The sequence below is a fragment of the Anolis sagrei genome, chromosome 2 (assembly GCF_037176765.1).
Source record: "Anolis sagrei isolate rAnoSag1 chromosome 2, rAnoSag1.mat, whole genome shotgun sequence".
Classification (NCBI taxonomy): domain Eukaryota; kingdom Metazoa; phylum Chordata; class Lepidosauria; order Squamata; family Dactyloidae; genus Anolis; species Anolis sagrei.
Genome location: NC_090022.1, coordinates 152,489,753 through 152,510,302, shown reverse-complemented (window position 1 = coordinate 152,510,302; position 20,550 = coordinate 152,489,753). Strand labels below are relative to the sequence as shown.

General features: G+C 38.8%; 1 protein-coding gene across 1 annotated transcript in view; it reads left to right on the top strand.

Moving 5' to 3' along the window:
* ZCCHC7 (zinc finger CCHC-type containing 7) overlaps window positions 1-15,891 on the top strand; it is a 139,657-nt gene extending 123,766 nt beyond the window's left edge. Inside the window, exons 7-9 of the mRNA XM_060763746.2 lie at window positions 7,758-7,850; window positions 13,510-13,627; window positions 14,498-15,891. Of these exons, the coding sequence (XP_060619729.2) occupies window positions 7,758-7,850; window positions 13,510-13,627; window positions 14,498-14,973 (687 nt within the window). The 3' untranslated portion in view covers window positions 14,974-15,891. The remainder of the gene's footprint in view (window positions 1-7,757; window positions 7,851-13,509; window positions 13,628-14,497) is intronic.
* Window positions 15,892-20,550: the final 4,659 nt, after the last annotated feature.

The window sequence follows — 20,550 nt, the reverse complement described above, 5'->3', positions numbered from 1 at the left end:
GTCAACATGAATGGCTTTCCTTACCATCATCAGTGACTGGAGTATTATGTGAGACCACTCAATACTTTTTCACTTTACAAAAAAAGAGTAATGCTACTTGAAGTCATACAAGTTTAAGAAGCATCTTGTCATACAACCTTGATAAACATGGGAAAGAGGGCCTGTCCTTCTTTCTCTCTATTTTTCTTTGTGGCATGTAAAGCAGGGGTGGGCAGCAGCCATGGTTTAAGGACCCAACCTGCCCCCCCCCCCCATTTTGTTCTAGTATAAGGAAACCAGAACAAAATGGTACCAATCTGCCAGTCTGCAGTGTGTAAACTCCTGCGTCTATCATTTGCCATATGATTACAAAATATAGGACTAGATCTACTAGTTGCAGCATTTTCTATGTGATGGGAAAGCTAAGTTAACTGCAGCTTTATAGATTATAGAAAAAGAAAGAAAGATGAGTGAAGGTTATCAAATTATAAACAAATTATAGACTGGAGTTGATATTTTTCTTACTCCCATATAATCCTTTAAGTTTTCCTGCCCAATATACTGCTTTGGGACCAAGCTGAAGAGTAACAAAGGAAATTGTTCTCCAGAGGCTTCAGATGGGCATTCCTTGACCTCAGTCCTTACCTGGGGCAGTAGGAAAGGAAATGTGTTAAGAGGGAAGGCCTGAAAAGAAAAGAGAATAAAAATACAACAGGACTTTAGGTTCTGTGAGTACTTATTCAGTTTGAACTAACTAATGAAAATGGTGTAACCAATGAGTACCCTGCATGAGACTGAGGGGGGAAAATGCACGGTAAGGAACATTGTCATTTTTAGTTTGAGACAAAGTATATTTTTTCATGTAGGAACTGGAAATGTGATTTCCTTCCCTTCCCAAAATAGGTCTTGTCTAACATCAATTAGCTGGATCTAATCCTACACTCCAGTATTTTAGCACAACAGTCCAACTTACCTATCTGAATGTATCTCCCCTCTATGAACCGGTTCATAGATTAAGATCTTCCGGGGATGTCCTGCTCTCAGCCTCACCGGCCTCATAGGCACGGCTGATGGGGATGAGGAACAGGCCCATCTTGTCGGTGGCCCCATGGCTGTGGAACTCCCTCCTGAGTGGGATCGGGTCCCCCCCCCCCACCACCTGATTTTTAGGAGACAGCTAAAGACCTGGCTGGAACCAAGCGTTTAGCCCATCATAGGAATATTAAAAGTTAAAGTTAAGTTGAATGTGCAGTGACCCAGGACTGTTTACGGACAATGGCTATTTTTGTGTGATATGTGATGTTATTTTATGTTATGTGTTTAATAATGTTTAATGTTTTATCATGAGAGGGTCAATTTTGATGTTTTATACTTTTTTAATTGATGGCATTGAATTGTTACCAACACTGTGAACAGCCCTGAGTCTCCGAGGTTGAGAAGGGCGGTATATAAATACCGCAAATAAATAAAATAAAATAAATACAAACACATGAGGTCCATGTTTGAAACCTGGTGATTTTGATGGATCAATGGTATGACAAGTTATAACATTTCTTCCTAATCACAGCTTCCGCTTTTTGCGTATTTAGAAATAATAAATCATTGAAGGACCTCCAGGGTTAGATGGGGCTTGATAGATTAAATATTTTCTGAATTCAGTGGAACCAACATGAGTAAGTGTTATTCAACACTTTCACTAAAAAGGTGCCCCCAGTGGCACAGTCGGTTAAACCCCTCTGCTGGCAGGACTGAAGACCGACAGGTTGCAGGTTCGAATTTGGGGAGAGGCGGATGAGCTCCCTCTATCAACTCCAGCTCCTCATGCAGGGACATGAGAGAAGCCTCCCACAAGGATGATAAAAACATCAAAAATCATCCGGGCGTCCCCTGGGCAACATCCTTGCAGACAGCCAATTGTCTCACACCAAAAGCGACTTGCAATTTCTCAAGTCGCTCCTGACATGACAAAAAAAAACCCCTAAAAAGATAATATATATATATATAGGTTCAGAGTACAAATCTCTGATCAGTCATGGAAACCTACTGGGTGACTTTGGTCAGTTAACCCTTAGCCTCAGAGGAAGGCAAACTCCCTTTGAACAAATCTTACCAAGAAAAAATGGTGACAGGTTTGCCTTAGGGCCATCATGCTCAACCACAACAACTTACTCGTAAATATCTGAACTTCCATTTCCTTGTGCTCCAACAATTTTGACACAAAAGGGGTGGATTGAACTTCACTTCTCATACACTAATCTAGGCTTGACTTAAACAAGACCCAGGGTATTCAGCTATAAACATGGATAAATTCTTTGCTGCTATGACTGGTTCCTAGTGGAAAGAAATCTTATTTCTCTATCTCTTCATAGCTTTTCACTACTTTTGCCCCTTCTCTGATTTTCCTAAGTCACTGCCCCTAAACTTTTTCTCTGTCTCTGGCACAATGATCTATCCATAATAACCCTCTGTTTCATCCACCTTCTCTGTTTTCCTTCTCTTGACCTCCCCCTGCATTTGAGTTCAAAGATTATAATATTTTGTCACACACCCTTCCTCTGGTGGCTGCAGGCTCAGCAGATTATTAAAAGAAATGGCAATTATCACCATTGTCCCAAAGAGGTTGAGAACTTTGTTTTAGATTGTTAGTCATTGTATTGTAAGTTTTATTCCAATGTATTTGTTTGGGGACTTGCACTCTGTGCCAGTATAGGCTTCAGAAGTCTGAAGCTGTCTTGCCCTCTGTGGTCCAACCTTTTCCTTAAGTGAAATGCTGATCGGTTTTTCATAGTGGCAAAAATACAATCTGGAGTGGGAGAAGTCGTAACCTATAGACCTCACCTTTGAAACCAGACCAGTTGACTTGGACAATAAAGAAAATGTCAGGCAGAAAACGAATGTTTGATAAGCTCAGTATGCAAGGAGCTGTCACTGTGTCCCACTTGTCAGCTTTCTGTCCGCACAAAAGAGGATGATTGAATTGGAGAAAAGTATTCCTCTCAAAACAGGTATAGTTTTTACATCTTACACACTTCACAGATTTCAGAATTTTTCGAGTAAAGAGAGTAAAGTTGAGATGCACATTTCTTGTCTAAAACAAGTACTGACAGTGAAAATTCTGATGCAGACAAAAGCCCAAGTTTGTGTCAAGAATTTCAGCTTGGATAATATGTTCTAGTCTAGACGAGAAAGGGCCTTAACAACCAAGCACAGTGAGAAATGATATAAACTGATTAATGTCACAAGACAGTAACCTCAGATTTAGAAGATCTTTGAGCATTAGTAAGCAATTTTCATGTTTTATTCTGCTGTCAAAATCATTCCATTAGGGATTTGTTTTCTGTAGCACATTGAATCATGTGAGAATTTTGTTTTTGATTGAACTTTCTAGATGTATGTCAGGCAAGAATAAGATTGTGGAAAAGTTTTTTTAAAAAAAAATTAGTAGTTGAAATAAAAATAGTATTCATGGTGTGTCTGTAAACTGTATACTAAATGCACATGTTATGTAAAGCATATGAGCACAATCTAGAGAACGAATCTGTTATCATCATATGCCTTACAGGTCATTCAGTTTTCACCAGCTGTCGACCCCAGCTTCTGCCAACCTAGCAGTTCAAAAAAATGCAAATGTGAGTAGATCAGTAGGTACTGCTCCGGCGGGAAGGTAACGGCACTCCATGCAGTCATGAGAGCGGTCAACCCTCCTGTTTCCGGTCCCAATTCAAGGTGCAGGTTCTTACCTACAAAGCCCTGAACAGTTTGGGACCCACCTACCTCCGTGACCACATTTCTGTGTACGAACCCACATGATCTCTTCGATCATCTGGAGAGGCCCTACTCACGCTCCCACCTCCTTCGCAGGTGCGATTGGTGGGGACGAGGGAGAGGGCCTTCTTTGTGGTGGCCCCTCGACTCTGGAACTCACTTCCCAAGGACATCAGGCATGCCCCAACTCTGGCAGTCTTTAGGAGGAGCCTGAAAACGTGGCTGTTCCAGTGTGACTTCCCAGAATAAGGAAAATTCTCAGCAATATGCCCTCAGAATGCACTTTACTACTGGTTTGGGATTGATTTTGAAAACCCTATATGAGGCCAAGCCCAACAGTACATCAATAAACGAAAGCAATAAACAAAAACAATAAATACAATACAATTAATATAAATCACATATAACCAATAACACACAAGGATTTAAAAACCCATGCCCAGCGTTTATTTTTTAATTTTAAAACTATTGCATTTGGCCCGGCCAGGTTTTTAAATTCTTGTGTGTTATTGGTTATTGGTTATTGTTTATATGTGATTTATATTAATTGCATTGTATTTATTGTTTTTGTTTATTGCTTTTGTTTATTGATGTACTGTTGGACTTGGCCTCATGTAAGCCGCTCCGAGTCCCTTGGGGAGATGGTGGCGGGGTATAAATATTATTATTATTATTATTATTATTATTGTTATGCTGGCCACATGACCTTGGAGGTATCTATGGACAACGCCAGCTGTTCAGCTTAGAAATAGAGATGAGTACCAACTCCCAGAGTTGGACACAACTAGACTTTATGTCAGGGGAAATCTTTACCTTAGTAGAATTTTAAACATTTCTTTAGAAATCTAACATAAGAGATTGCTGTTCAAAAAGGGAAAAGTCAAAAGTTCCACCATGTCTCAGAAGCAGTGGATCTGTCATAATGATCGATCTGAATCCTGGCCAGAATATTGCATTGCGTGGTCAACTAGTTGTTTCTGTTGTTGCCTTTTTATAGACAGGGACTAAAGTTAAGTGGGCATGGCTGGATTTGGTCAGAAATGTGGATAGGAGACTACATGCCTCATGTCAGAGCAGGATGTATGTATAATAAATCAAACATTCTTGAACAAATTTCTCCCAATTCAAATTGGCGAGGAGGATAGTGTTCATTTCATGTTGTACTCATTCTTTCTTTTATATGTGTGTACTTGGAAGATAGAACAGAACAACCGTGAATAGGCAGTGCCTTTTAATTAGTGAAATTTAAGACAGATGCATATCCTGAGAAGTAATGAGCTTCATCAAAGCAAGACCTCATTGGATCAAAGTCAGTTTAAGATAAGGGCATCTCAAGGTCACAGAGGGAGCTGCCCAACACTCCCATTTGCATAAAAAATTACTGTCAGAAATAGGCCGTGGAAGCAGCCCTGGCATTTTGATCTCTTGGCCTTTGTCATGGAGATTCCTTGCAGAGAAGGGAAGAAGGCCAGTGTCCCAGATAATGATTAACTGTTTTAATGGCATTCATTCATTCATTCACTCATTCCGCACTAACTACTCATGCAGAAAAAAGGGTTATGTAAAATGACATTAGAAGAAAATCATTTGTAATCGTTGCATCGGGGCTGCACTTTGAGGAGACATTAGGAGTAAATCCGTGGCGTGGTAGGCTTATGCTTTATCTTCTGATATTTACTGAGTTTACTGGTGCATGAAAAGCTTTCAGCAAGAATAGCAGATGGGATGGACCTTTCATAGGTAATGCTATCTACTGGGTTATTACTTCTATATATTGATAGTGAAGTAATCTTCAAGATATCGCCCTACAAAATATAGATTATTTAAATGTTTGTCACAAAAAATCCTATAACACAGAGCAGCTACGATCATGAATGCTTCATTTTGTACCTATTGGATCAGAGGCCTTAAATGCCTTTTTAAACCTGAAATAATGAGAATAGAGTGAGGTTGACATCATATTGGGTTTTTTCCCCTTTGCCTTTTGGACAGCTGTAGGAAGATATGCATAGTTAATCTGAATAGCAAGTATTCAATTTAATTTGTCTCTTTAAATCTGACCTTTTCAATTACATAAACAAAAGAAGTGCCTTGCAGACATGTTTTGATGTCATATGAACATATTCTTCCTGCCTCCAAAAGTCCTCGAGGACTTTTGTGAGATTTGTAAATAGAAAAGCAGATTTTGACTGTTCATGTTTCCAAATGCAGATATAAAATTGTATCCTTATAAAATTGGGGGGTGAGCATACTTTCTGCTGCTTATTTTTACTAGATTTGATTTTTAGCTGTTGTTGTTACATTTCCTGAAATAAGCAACATTTCCAGATACAGCTATTGTTGTTGTGACTTGCACTATAGAACACATACTACAACCTTTAAAACATTAGAAATCATAGTTTAAACTCAAGGATCTGTTTTAGATAATACTTTTTCCATGATGAATTCTAAATTTTAATAATTTGAAGAAAATTAATGTAATAACTGGTTATCAGGCTTTTATATTTTCACTCAAAGCTTCCAAAAGACAATTCACAGATTCAAAATTTAAAACAACACATAATTAGCTTTGTGTGTGTGTGTGTGTGTGTGTGTGTCAGGAGTGATTTGAGAAACTCCAAGTCACTTCTGGTGTGGGAGAATTGGCCGTCTGCAAGGACGTTGCCCAGGGGACGCCCGGATGAATTGATGTTTTTATCATCCTTGTGGGAGGCTTCTCTCATGTCCCCGCATGAGGAGCTGGAGCTGATAGAGGGAGCTCATCCGCCCCTCCCTGGATTCGAACCTACGACCTGTCGGTCTTCAGTCCTGCCGGCACAGGGGTTTAACCCACTGCGCCACCGGGGGCTCCTACATAATTAGCTAAAACAACAAAAAGCATTTGAAACAGTTGCCACAGTAAACACTCCCTTGTAACAGATGACCCTTAATTAAAAACAGGTAATAATTGAAAGCCTGTTTATGTAGGAAAGGAACCATGTGCAGATCCCACAGTAATGATGGCACCATAACAGACAAGGCCCCATCTTTCATGTCCAGTAGAATTTTTTAAAGTGAAGCACAATGGTCTATGTTGAAATAATGAGTAGCTGGCCATTAGAACAATTACTCTTTAGAGGAGAATAAGAGGGTCATAGTCAGAAATTAAATCCTTATACTTTAAAGCAGTGGTTCCCAACCCTTTTTTTGACCACGGACCACTTTGACCAGGGACCACTCTCCAACATTAGTACCAAAAGGGTTACAAATCTGTTTTTGGTCAACTTTAGATTCGGTTTGGTGACTTGGGATGCCGATTCAGAAAATTGCATTGGATAGACCACATCAGCTCTAGTTTCTGATACGGAACATATGCCATCCAGTAGTCACCATCTGCTCACCCACAGAAAACCATATTTAATGAGCCTCGTCACTATCAGTGGGTTTTGTGAGACCAGTCACTCTCGTTGCAATGGTGTAGTAACAGTGAGGCCATGGACCATATTTTATTTCTTGTGGACCACTGGTGGTCCATGGACCACAGGTTGGGAACCACTGCTTTAATGAAAGTTACAGCATAGACTGTACTGCAGGCCTGCACAACCAATGACCCTCTGGGTGTTTTGGACTGCAGCTCCCAGAATCCCTGTCCAGTGGACAAGTTGGCTGGGGCTTTTGGGAGTTGGAGGCCCAAACCTTTGGAGGGCCACTGGTTCTGCAGGCCTATTATAATTGTTCTTCTGGATTTTGGTTGTTTTTACTATATATTCAACATTAAGCCTTGCTATCTTGCTAAAATTAGTATCCTTTCTCTTCACGCTGTGGCGCTGCCATGTATGCAACTCAATTCCAAAGTGTGTTTGCTTGAAAGTAACCCTTTTCTTTAAAATAAACATTTGTATCAAGATTTCTTTAAATTATGTAGCCATTAAAGTACTACTGTTGACTGCATTGTAAAAGGGCTTACTTTAATTGCAAACAATCACATTTGAATCTTATCTAGAATTACTATGATATTTTTTTTTCTGTTCCAGACAAAACCAGGACCACTGAAGAGGGCAGATTTTTCTTCTGATCATACTTCGATGTACTGTTACAACTGTGCAGAGGAAGGCCATTATGGATATGTAAGTTTCTGTGGATTCTGCTGTTGTTAACGAAGCATGACATTACCAAGAAAAATCAACCACCTACAAAATCCTGCTGTCTGAATGCTCAGTTATAGTAATCCAAGATCAATATAAAGTCAGTTATTACAATTAAAAGTTATTCCAGTATAATTTACAAATAAATCGTGGACCACCCTAAATATGTAGATATGTGCCATCAATGCTGGAGTGAGTAGCCTTTGCTACTTTTACTTCTCAGAGAAAGGGGAGGTCAAGAACAAAGTTGAAGTTTGAATCATAGAATAATTGTAAGAGACCACATGGTCCATCTAGTCCAACCCCCTGCCATGCAGGAAAAACACAAAGCATCCCTGACAGATTGCCATCCAGCCTCTGTTTAAAAGCTTCAAAGGAAAGAGCTTCCACCACACATTGAGGCAGAGAGTCCCACTGTTGAACAGCTCGTACTGTCAGGAAGTTCTTCCTAAGGTTCAGGTGGAATCTCCTTTCCTGTAATTTGAACCCGTTGCTCCAAATCCTAGTTTCATGGGCAGCAGAAAACAAACCTGCTCCCTCTTCCTTATGACACCCTTTCACATATTTACACATGGTGATCATGTCTCCTCTCAACCTTCTCTTCTGCAAGTTAAATGTACCCAGTTGGGTCTGGTCTCCAGACCATGGATCAATCATGTTAGTCACCCTCCTCTGGATACCTTCCAGCTTGTCAATATCTCTTGAATTGTGGTGCCCAGAATTGGGCAAAGTATTCCCTGGATCTAGACACTATTCCTTTTGATGCAGCCCAAAATCACATTGGCTTCTTTATCTTCTGCATCACAATGTTGGCTCATATTGTTGTCCACAAAGACAACATGTGAAGATTTTTTGCACATGTATTTTGATCACCATATACAAACTCTACCAATATTAGTGTGGGTAGGCAACCACCAAGAAAACCCTGTGATGGCTTTAAAAGTACCATAAAATTATGTAATAATAAACATAACTTTATCTCATAGTCTCATCACAGAGGAGGTGACCGCTCAAAGTATGCATTAACAGACTCAAAAGAAAATAAGATAATAGAAAATTCAACAGTTGATGGCACTCCAGAAAGGCATACATTGCAGTTTCCAGGGGTTTAGACTTGCTGAAACTCATTCACAAAGTCCAGTTGGGAGGTTTCTTGCACAAGTCACATCATAAGGAATGGGAACTGCATCAAAGCAGCATCTTGTCATCATTCTATGTGAATGAGAATATTTTAAAGCTAATTTTTAAATCAAATGACTCTTCAAAAGGAATGTGGGCCAGTGCCAGGACAGTGGAGAAGATTCCTCCAAAAAGGATAGTCACTGGGAAATCAAAAGCCAAAAAAAGGACTATGACAAAGAAGCACATACGGAGAGAGGTGATTTTTCTAGAATGTCTCAAAAGTGCGCTAAATGGCCAGAACCTAAAATGAAATTGTTGTCCCACTTTTATCTAAATTGCAAAGAGCTTCTTGTTGTATTCAAATTTGGTGCCCACAGCAAGCTGCAAGGGCTAAATAAAGTAGAGGATTTGCAGATGTGTCGTATATTCACTTTCCAAGCTGTCAATCAGATAAGAGCATTTCTCAAGTGGTTTGGTAAGAGGCTGAACTTTCCATCCTTTGTGTGTTACCTGTGGTGCTAAGGAGCATCCCCAGGGTATTTAACAGTACAAAGCGTGTGGCAGCAGTGGCAGCTTACTTGAAAAAGGGTCTGGGAAAGTGCATGTCATACACTACTGAGGTGATTATTCAATGCAGCGATGTTAAAAAGAGGAAGTAGGAGTGCCTGTTTTTAAAGGCTTGTGCTTTTTCATCCACTAGGGCTTTTCTGTCAACATATTGAAGGGGGAAAAGGCCATCTGTCTGCAGCATAAGCTCTCGACTTTGTACAGCATCTTTAGGAAGACCTTGGGGGAGTGTGCTCCTTAGCTATCAAATATTATCCAGGCTTCTACATATAGTCTTGTCTAAAAGTATTTGGGGTGGGGGGAGAGATCTTGGAAAATATTTCACATGTACAGATGGAAAATCATTGATTATTGCCTCTTTTAAAAAAAACAACCTAAAAATCAATAAAGATTTCACTCTTTATTTATTTATTTTATTCCAATAAAAATGTTTTATAAAAGCCATATTCTATATCCTCTCTGCCTAGAGATGTTAACACGTCTGGAACATGGCATGCTGACTTCTAATTTTTAAAGGAGCTACCTGCATTTTTCCATTCATCAGGTTCAGGGACTGATCTGGCTGAATAAAGCTTAACTTCTAGATCATTTGACACTCTTAAGTAGCAGATCTTACTTGAAAATGCCCACTATTTTAGTCCATGTTCTGCTATCAGAAACACAGCTGGCTTTGAGAAAAAATTGTTAGACATTTTTATTTTCATTTTGAGGAATTGTATATTCCAACTATCTCAGGATTTTTCTACTATGCAAATTGGACACAATTCACCATAAAAAGAAGGCAATAAAAATAAACAGACAGCTCTTAATTTAGTTTTATATTCACAGAGCAAAAACAAGAATTGATAGCTTCTGTGAAGGCTAAATGCCAGTGCCAGTAAACCTTTCTCTGGGAGGCCAGAAAAGCCTATCATGAAGTGGAACTAGAAGAGTCTTCCAGGGCAGGGGATTTTACAATATCAAGAAGGCTTTTTCACAAATATCTACCAAATGTCCTTAAATCAGTGGTTCTCAACCTGTGGGTCCCCAGATGTTTTGACCCTCAACTCCCAGAAATCCCAGCCAATTTACTAGCTGTTAGGATCTCTGGGAGTTGAAAGCCAAAACATCTGGGGACTCATAGGTTGAGAACCACTGTCTTAGATAAAGTAGGGTGCTCAAAATGGATTGACAATTGCAGCAATATTGGGCTCTAGTTTCAGAACTCACTCCTAGGGTTTGTTTGTTTTTTAAGAGTGGGAGGCAGGGGAGGTTGCACACTGAAGCCATACTTTGCATTTTGCTTTGAAACAGCCGATCTCCTATTTTGACCGACTACCTTTCTGGACAAAGAAGGGATCTAAGGGGAATATACCTATATTTACGGACTTGCCCTCAAATGTAATGCATCCAATAATACAGGCATAGCACGTCAGGGAGGCAGGCAGCATGGGTGATACTATTTGGGAGCCCATGCCTCTCCTCCAACCTTGCATAATTCCCAACTGACCTCATTCACAAAGTCTTCAAAACTGAGCAGAAGGTTTTGAAGGCTTTGTGAATGGGGACAGTTGGGAACTGCATGGTACTGAGCCTGGGGGGGAGGGGCAGGTGAGGGATCCTAAGGGCCACCCGGAAGGCAGGGTCACCAGTTAGCTACTCCTAATGCTTCTCCAGGCACTACAAAGCCCTGAAACTGCCACCACCATCAGGAACAGCCTCAGGGATTCCAATAAGCAAAATCAAATTAGCTCTTTAATGTATAAATAGGAAAATGAATCTCACTCAGTAATCCAGTTAAAAGACCCAGTATGCTATAGTGCTTTTAGTCCTGGATTCGGTTTCCAGGAGACCTGGGCTCAAATCCTGGTTTATTCAGAAAACCCCTTGGTGATTTTAGGCAAGTCATATTCCCTCAATTTAAAAGAAAGGGAATAGCAAACCTCCTCTGAATAAATCCTGGCAAGATAAATCTGTGATAGATTAGCCTCAGGGCCACCATAAGACTGTAAAACAACAAATCGGCTTAAGTAAATCTATTGAAGCAGAGATACAAATGGAGTAGAGGAAGGAGAAGAGTGAGTGTGTATAATATTCACTGTTTCTTTGTTTAATTTATATCCTGCCTTTTTTCCAACAAGGAATCCAAGGAGGTTTATAACAAGGGTTACAAAGTCCCCAAGTTATGAACAAGATAGGTTCTGTAGGTTTGTTCTTAAGTGTTTTTATTTTTTTTTTATTTACAGTATTTATATACAGCTTTTCTCACCCCACTAAAAGCAGCTTACACAGAAATAATAGCAAATTTCAATGCCTTACATATGTACACCAAAACACAATCAACATCATATAACTAGGCATAAAATCAATAAGGCAAGTTGAATTTGCATATAATTTTTAAAACTGTAACTCCAGCCGAGTGTGTGTGTGCGCGCGCCTGCATGCACGCATGCTTTGGATAGCATAGGAAAGGATTTTGCTGACTGTTCCCCTGTTCAGAAGACTTCACGTCACTTTCTGTCCCCATTAGAAATGGATTTTGAAAAATGTGGCTTGTGGGAAAAAAGATTGGTGATAAAGTTTCAGTGGAGACACCTTTTCCTCATGATAACCTTTTCAGGAGTAAATTTCCCTTGCAAAGGGGAGAGGTCTCTAACTTCCTGTTGTCTCACCCCCATTCTTAACAATGAGTCATTTGTAAGTCGGATGTTTTTAACTCAGGGACTGCCTATACAACAAAAAACCTGATGGTGCAAAAGTTTAATTTTTTTACAAGATCTAGTTTTTAGCAAATACTTAAAACAGAAGTGGGCAAACTGCCGGGCCCTTTTCTTCAACTTATGCAACCCACAAAAATGTTTTTAAAAACAATATTGAAATGGTTAGGCTCCCAGATGTACCTTTAAAGAGATATGTGTACATATTTAGATGCTGTACTTTGTTTAAAAGGAGAATGTCACTGGGGGCATTTGCTACTTTTTCTTTTAGCTGCATAATACAATAGCACAGGAGTTAATTGGTGCCATAGGAATGAATGGTCCAGGGAATCTGCATGCAGTCATGTAAATCCTGTTTATTACCTAAAGGGGATCGACTTTTGAGTGTGAAACCAGATTATGAAAATAATTCTGGATAAATGAATCTGAAATCATCTTCAATATGACCCTAGGGGCACCATAGTGCAATGGTTTGAATGTTGGATTAGGATTTCTGGGTGATCTTATACACTCTCAGCCTCAGAGAAAGGCAATAAGAAACCCACTGAAAAAATCTTGATAGGTTTGCCATAAAGTCACCATAGGTTGGAAACAATCTGAAGGCGAACAACAGCAACATCTTCAAAATGAACATCAAGTTTGTAATTATTTTTGTGTGTGTGTGTGTCAGGAGTGATTTGAGAAACTGCAGGTTAGCTCTGGTGTGAGAGAATTGGCCTTCTGCAAGGACGTTGCCCAGATGACGCCTTGTGGGAGGCTTCTCTCATGTCCCCACATGGGGTGCTGGAGCTGACAGAGGGAGCTCTTCCGCTCTTTCCCCAGATTCAAACCTCTGACCTGTCGGTCTGGCACAAGAGTTTAATCCATTGCACCATCAGGGATGCCTAAATTTGTAATGATGCTTGATTTATACAAGCTGCCCTTCTCTTGCAATAAAACACTCTCAGTGTATTCTACCCAGAGAACAAAAATCAGATGGAGATTAGTGTTTCTATTCTTTAGTTAGAAACCTTTGGTAAGAGCTCAGAGGAAAGCAACTTACATGTGTATGTAATGATAACAATGCTTAAATAGAAGCACAGAAAAACATTTTGCACAATATTTAGCTGATGTCAGGAGTGATATTTGTACTATAAAACAGCAAAAACAACAGGTACATTTCATTTGGATTGTTTTAGTAAATAGAATTTGAATTATGTAAAGCAGAGAGATAAAATTATGTATTTCACAAATTTCTCTTAACATATGACTTACAGGAATGCAGAGAAAAGCGAATGTTTGGAGGAACATTTCCTACCTTCCCTTTCATTTATTACTATGATAATGAATATGATATCAAGAGGAATGATGAGAGAGCAAAAAAGAGAGTGCAAGGTAGGGTTTCTTTCTGTGACCTTCTGTGGCCTATTTTGTCCAGTGTAACCTCAACAGTCAGACTGCTTTGCATGTTTATGACTTCTCCAATTTAAACTGAACAACTAAAAGGGGAAAAGTTTAGGGATAACACTTCTGCTTAATGATGAAAAAAATCCGAATATAAATGTAGTCCCTGAAATTCCCCAGTTCATGAGGAATATATTGTAGAACAATGAAATGCTGAATAAAGTACTCATAGTCACATTTTCTCTTATATTAAGAAACAGAAATTTTTCACTTTCCTAATGTTTCATGATTGTGTTTGGATAAAATGTTCTGGTTTCAAGTAGTGTTGATGTTATCTTTTTTAAAATTCCAAGACATAGCTGTTTCTGAATATGAATACATTCACATTGCAAATCCTAAAAGTATTTAGTCCACACTGTATTGATACTCTTCTATATAACAAATCAAAATAATCATTTTGAACATTGCGCATAAATAAGATTCATAGTTACATGATAGGAAGCTTGGCTGTTATTGTATCCCACCCCATTTGAGGATTTCTAGGTCTAACATAAACTGTGTATGTGTGTGTCTTTATTATGAGTTTGGTTTAACAGGTGATCTGAAGGTCCATCCACACAAACACACACATACTTTTTATTACAGACTCTTGCAATACCTTATGAGTGTGGCCATTTTTTGGCTTTAACTGAGTCCTCAAAAATTGATTGGATGTATAAAGATCATTTTTTCATTACACTGCTTCTTTAGTTTTGTTGTGTGCAAGGGCACCGCTTGTGTTATACAGGTTCCAGACTGTGATAGATTTGAATACCAGAAGTTTGGCCTTTTAAATAGTATTGATTGTCTTTGTTTTGATAGAACTTCAGGAAGCCGGACTTCTGCCAATGGCTCTAAAGAGATCACAAATGGACAGTGCCCAGAAAAGGCACAGCCACAAGAAAAAAAGGAAAATGTCAAAGGAGCATGACAAGAGAGATGATAGGCATCATAAAAAGTTGAAGAGAAATTACTATGTGGACACACTCAAAGGAAGGAAGCATCAGAAAGATGACCATGGTGGCAACTATAGCCTGGAAGAAGACTTTCCCAGAGGAGGTCATGTGAATACTTTTAGAAAGAGCAGAAGAGCCAACACACACTGCAACTTCGACCTCCCAAGAAACAGGGGCAAAGCAGAAATCGTTCAGGCTTCTCTGGGGGCTGCCAAAAATAAGAAAAAGAAGAAAAAGAAAAAGAAGCAGAAGAGTTACACAAGCAGTAGTCCCACAAGGGATGAAAGTTTGTTTCTTATAAAGCAAAGAAAAAAGAAGCCAAAAGAGAAACCGAGTTTCTGAACTGACAAAAGTTGACTTAGACATTGGGGATTGGGACTTAAGAGATGACCTTGATGTTCTGCCTCTGCCTGTCCAGCAAAGCAGTGGGGCACTAAAACTGTCTCTATATAGGCTGGAGAACATTAGAAGAGAGTTCCCCTGTGCCATTCCATGAATATGGTATTTTGGGTTGTGACAATAAAGGATTATTGTATACAACCGTATATAAGTATTGATAGTTTTCTACAATTTCTGCATTTGAATTAAGTTTTGTTGAAAAGGAAACTTTATGGGGTACAAGGGTAAAAAGTAAGTAAAAACAAAAGGTACACTGATCTTCTGTGTAGCATCCAGACATTTGGGTAAATGCTGGTGGCTGTTAAAGCACTTCTTGGAACATGTAGTTCATTGCATGCTGAAGAGTAAACAATTAGGCCACCTCACAGATGGGACAGAAGTGGTAAGAGAGAGGCAGCACAAAGTGATCTATTCTTACAGGACAGCCTATGAATTACCCAAGTATCATATGCTCTGACCATGAGAGTTACTTCATACTGTGATACTGTTTCTGAGAATTGTTGTAATAGTTCTTGAAAATGGGGAGAGCCGATGCGGGAAATTTCACTTTTACCACTCCGTTTATTGTTCTACTAGTCTACCAGGAAGTGGTTACCTTATTGGAGTTGATAGTCTTCTGCTTTAGATAATATACGGACGTCACCACTGGTTTGACTGGCAAGCCAGGTGAATGAGAACATGTCCTTTTCGCTCTCTCTTCTGTCTTTCCTTTCTTTCTTTTCGTTATTTCTTTAACCATAGGAAGGCTTCAGTCTTGAAATCAGTCCTGAAATTTGTACAACTAAGATGTCCAGTATTTAAAAAATATATAATCGTGTATAAATTTCACATGTTTTCAGAATAAATGATTTTGTAATTTAATTTTCCTAAAGTAGGGTACTTTTGTGTGTTAAACTGAATCTAAAGATTGGTGACAAGGTTTAAAGCATTATCCAAAGGGAGAGCAGCCAATTTATGCCTCTCTTGTCTCTTTGTGAGAATGACGTATACACCATCTTCATAGGTTAAGACTGCGGATCCATCTTAGAACTGAACCTAAGTAATTGAGGTTCACTCACACATGTTTTCTCTCCTCACTCTGACATTAATCTTTACATAACAAAAAGTGTCCTGACCCCACAAAATAATAATGGCATCTTATTTTATCATAGTTTGCCTGGCATAATAAAATGTTAGGCCTTCAACAGCAATTCCAAGTTAATATATATGCAACACATCATAATCTTATTAAGCATATGATTCATTGCCTCTACCAAAGACATCTAATGCAGGAGGTGTTCAGATGTTGTCAAACTATAACTCCCAGCTGCCAGAGGTAGCATTGCCAGTGATTTAAAAAAGTTGGAAATTGCAGTTCAACAACATTGGAAGAACCTCATAATTCTTGCTCTGATCTGATTGATGGTTCCAGCTAGGTAAGAAGTCGTAAGATTTTTGAGATACATCACTTACTCTTCACAATACTGGAGAGCAATTTTGGGAGTGAGGATAATGTGAAATTCAGTCTCTTCTCTTAAAAGAAGCAGGATTCCAGCATTTTACATTACCTTTTCTTATTAAGAGATTTCTGATTTAGAATGCAGATAGTACAGGATTTGAAGCCAATCAAGATTGAAGAGATGGCATCATTCTGACTGGACGGAAAAAATGATGAAAACAACATTCACAAAAGAATCTACAGAAAAGGGGAGAAAGAAAGACTATTAATATATTGCAGTAATCTCAACAAGGTAAGACAATAAAGATGTACCATGCTTGCATATATAAAATGGGCTCTTTTTAAAACTATTGCTGTATTTCAGAGTTCTTTCCTAAAAGCAACAGTAAGGTTTTTTTCCCTATGTATTGAGACTAATAAAACTTGTCTGTTTCTATTTTATATCTTCAGAGCTTCATGTCCACATGTTGCTTTTATTTATTTTATTTGGAAGGTTTTTTTTCTTTTGAAAGCACTGTCAGTCTGTACTCGAAAGATGCACGAGACTGAATAACATCTGTATCCCTGGAGAGGAAGGTGTCTCAAGGTCACAGTTGATGTGGCCTGGCAAGGTAGCATCAGGGAGTCTACATTGTGAGAATAAATAAAGGGCTTCCCTGAGTGTCAGGACTTGGGAAGAAGGAGGCAAAATCATTAGATTTTGCATCAAGTTTGATATAGGATGGACCCATACCATGTAGACATATCAAGGATGTACTTGGTTAATAATTTGTTTTGTTGTATATCAGAGAAAACAAGCAGCACTTTTCAAAGCCCGCTTCTTCTCTGTTCCTGAGTATTAAAATATTCTGGATCAGTAAAAGGACTATTGGCAAGTGACACAAAGGGCTTAGAAAACAATTGATACTTCTTCATTATATGGTGTTTGACGTAGTCATCTTGTATCTAGAGACCGTTTCAGCATGATCAGGGCTATCTATATCCTGCAGTGATAAAAAGATTAAACATTTTGTTCCAAGGTACCTGAAATTCATTAATGAGGAAAAATTGTTTTTCTACAACAGCCCGCATGAAAATTAAGCAGATTTGTGTGATTTTGGTTTTGTTTTAGTTACATTTACAAACTTTACTCAGATGTACAGAAATTCAACCAGTTCCACCAAGTGACAAATGTTCCTTGATTCTGGAATGGTTGACTCCAGGTTTTCTTGTTTCCAAAGAAAGTTGGACCTCTGGCAGTAGTATGTGTTTAATATGCTTGATTTGTATAATTTATTTTGGACATAGAGGTTCCAGAAACTGTTACATAATTGTTAAGGCTACTCTGATACTCCATACAGACATAACAGTCTTGTGGATTAGTGATGCATAATAATTTTTGAAGATGAGGGCAGATCTCATGCCCATTCACTCATTCACTCCAACCTCACTTCCTTTTCCCTTCCCTTCTTCAGCACTGGGTTAGGTGCTATTGTTCTTTGAACCAGTTTATGTCTTACATCCGAATGTTTTGATCTTTGATGTATTGATCCAAAAGGTGTAACCAGGAAATTTGGATGCTGCAGACATCTTTCTAGGAAGGGAGGGAGGGAGGGAGGGAGGGAGGGAGGGAGGGAGGGAGGGAGGGAGGGAGGAAAGAAGGACCATTTCACAGGGTATTCATGTTCTAACTTTACATGTTACAGTGGGAGCTGCGAATGTTCCAGATCCTTTGAAAATAAAATAGTAGAGATAATAACTGATAGGACATTTTTCCTAAAAGTGGAAATAGAGGTATTGAGTAAAGAAGTAGCCTCTCCTATGTTCCTGTCATCAGGAAGCCAGAAAAACCTTTACACCAGTGGTTCCCAAGCTTTGGGCCTCCAGGTGTTTTGGACTTCAGCTCCCACAGTTCCTAACAGCTGGTAAGCTGCCTGGGATTTCTGTGAGTTGAAGTCCAAAACATCTGGAGGCCCAAAGGCAGAAATCACAGCCAGCTTACCAGATGTTGGGAATTGTGGAAGCTGAAGTCCAAAACACTTGGAGGACCAAAAGGTTGAGAACCACTGCTTTACACAGATTATAGTTAGAGCATGATGTGATACTTCCATTGTATATATTGTTCATGAATATCCATCATTGCATGTTTTATGCTTATATTGTCTTCAGGGTCATTTCTTAAGTAGCATTCAGCAAGTGCATTCATGCTTTTCTCCTTAAGAAAATGTGAAGCACATATGGCTCCCTGATGTTGTTATAGCTACCTGCTTATCTCTAATGGTTGGTTGCACTGTTTAGTTGCCATCAATTCTAGTCCTCCTAGATGGTGGTGAGAACCATACTTCCCTCATCCTGTCTCAGAGTTACATAGACATGATATGCTTTGTGCAGTTCAGATCTGGTAACTGTTAATTCAGTGAACAGTTCTTCCATCTTGTTCTTCTCCAAAAAGTTTTCAAAAATGATTCTCACAGCCAGCACTGAAGGACTCAAAGTGGTTCACACAGTAGGAACCTTCGCCCATCAACTGCAGACAGCTTGAAAAGTATTTGTGTAAAACACAACTATAAGTTAATCATGAAATTTATGTGGACTGTTGTAAGCTGTTTCGACTTGCAAGGTTTTGTTCTTCAAAAAGCCACATTAATTAGGACTTTCAGCACCTCAAGGACGTGTTTCCAATAATTTAACTTCCTAATCATTCCATATATGTGGTAACGCTTACCTAAAAATATTTTTTTTATCCCGTTCTTTAAAGCTTATAGAGATTCTAAGCTTCAGGAGCCATAGTGTATGGCAAATTCACCACTTACTGAGCAGCCTAAGTCTTAAGAAGTTCTATTGAACACCAGCTGGATTTTCTATGCACTGTGGATTTTCATTTTGTCTTTTAATTTTTACTTTAATGACTTACTTTTAATAAAAGAACAAAGTAACAACCAAGCTTTTAAAATAATAATAAAATGAGTGGACCTAAGAAGGAAAGAAAGAAAAATTAAATTGACTTATGGAAAATTCTTTAATTAAAAACTTGAGAAAATTCCATTAAGAAATGACTAAGTGTAGTTGTGTATGTGCATAAACTTTTGTAGACATCACCAATTCACTTCTAATAGAGTTTGGCTTTTGACAGAACACAGTTTGCACCAGTTTGATCAGAGTTTCTATGACTTTGGCCAGATTTCTCAATCAAGAGGTATCAAACTAGGCTCTTGGGATTCAAGCTTTACTGCAATTCTGTACGTAGAAGCCACAGTATTAGGTAGATGAAATAATTTTGAAATACCTTAGATTTCCGTGTATTAATTCCTCCTAGATCCTATTACAGAATATACAGTTATTCCTCCACATTTGCCGGGTTTAGGGGTTCATAACCCCTCTGAATTAGGAAAACTGCAAATAAAAAAGCACCACCTTTTTAAAACATGAATGAACACATTTCTAGGAATCTCTATACCCTCCAGTATGACTGCCAGAGGTTGACCATGCTGCAAATTTCTAGAAAAGCATTCCTTCTAGGAATCTCTTAAGTCCTCCAGCATAACTGGATGGTCAACCTCTGGTGAAAGTTGATCATAGATTAATGCTGGAGGACCTAGAGATTCCCGGACTGAGCATTTTACTCAAATCTGCAAATAGTGTACTCTACAAAGGTGAACAGCCAACTGTGAACAGTTAGCCCTCCATAGCCACAGATTCTGTATTCATACATTCAACTATATGTGGCTTGAAAATACAAAAAATAATTCAAAAAGTAAGCTGGTGTTGCCATTTATAAGAGACATTATTTTACAATGCAATTGTCTATAGTGGGACTTGAACATCTACATACTTTGGTATTCACTAGAGGTCCTGGAACCAAACCCCACCGGATAGCATTGGCCCACTGTTCAATAATATATCATAATGATCAGTATTTCCTAATATTTACCCTTTATTTTATGTTTACCAAATGTTTCGTGAATATTGATGTACCAAAGGTGTTTTTTTATTGTGTCAGAAGCGACTTGAAAACATTCTGGTGTGAGAGAATTAGCTGTCTACAGAGATGTTGTCCAGGGGATGCCCGGATGTGTTACCATCCTGCTGGGAAGCTTCTCTCA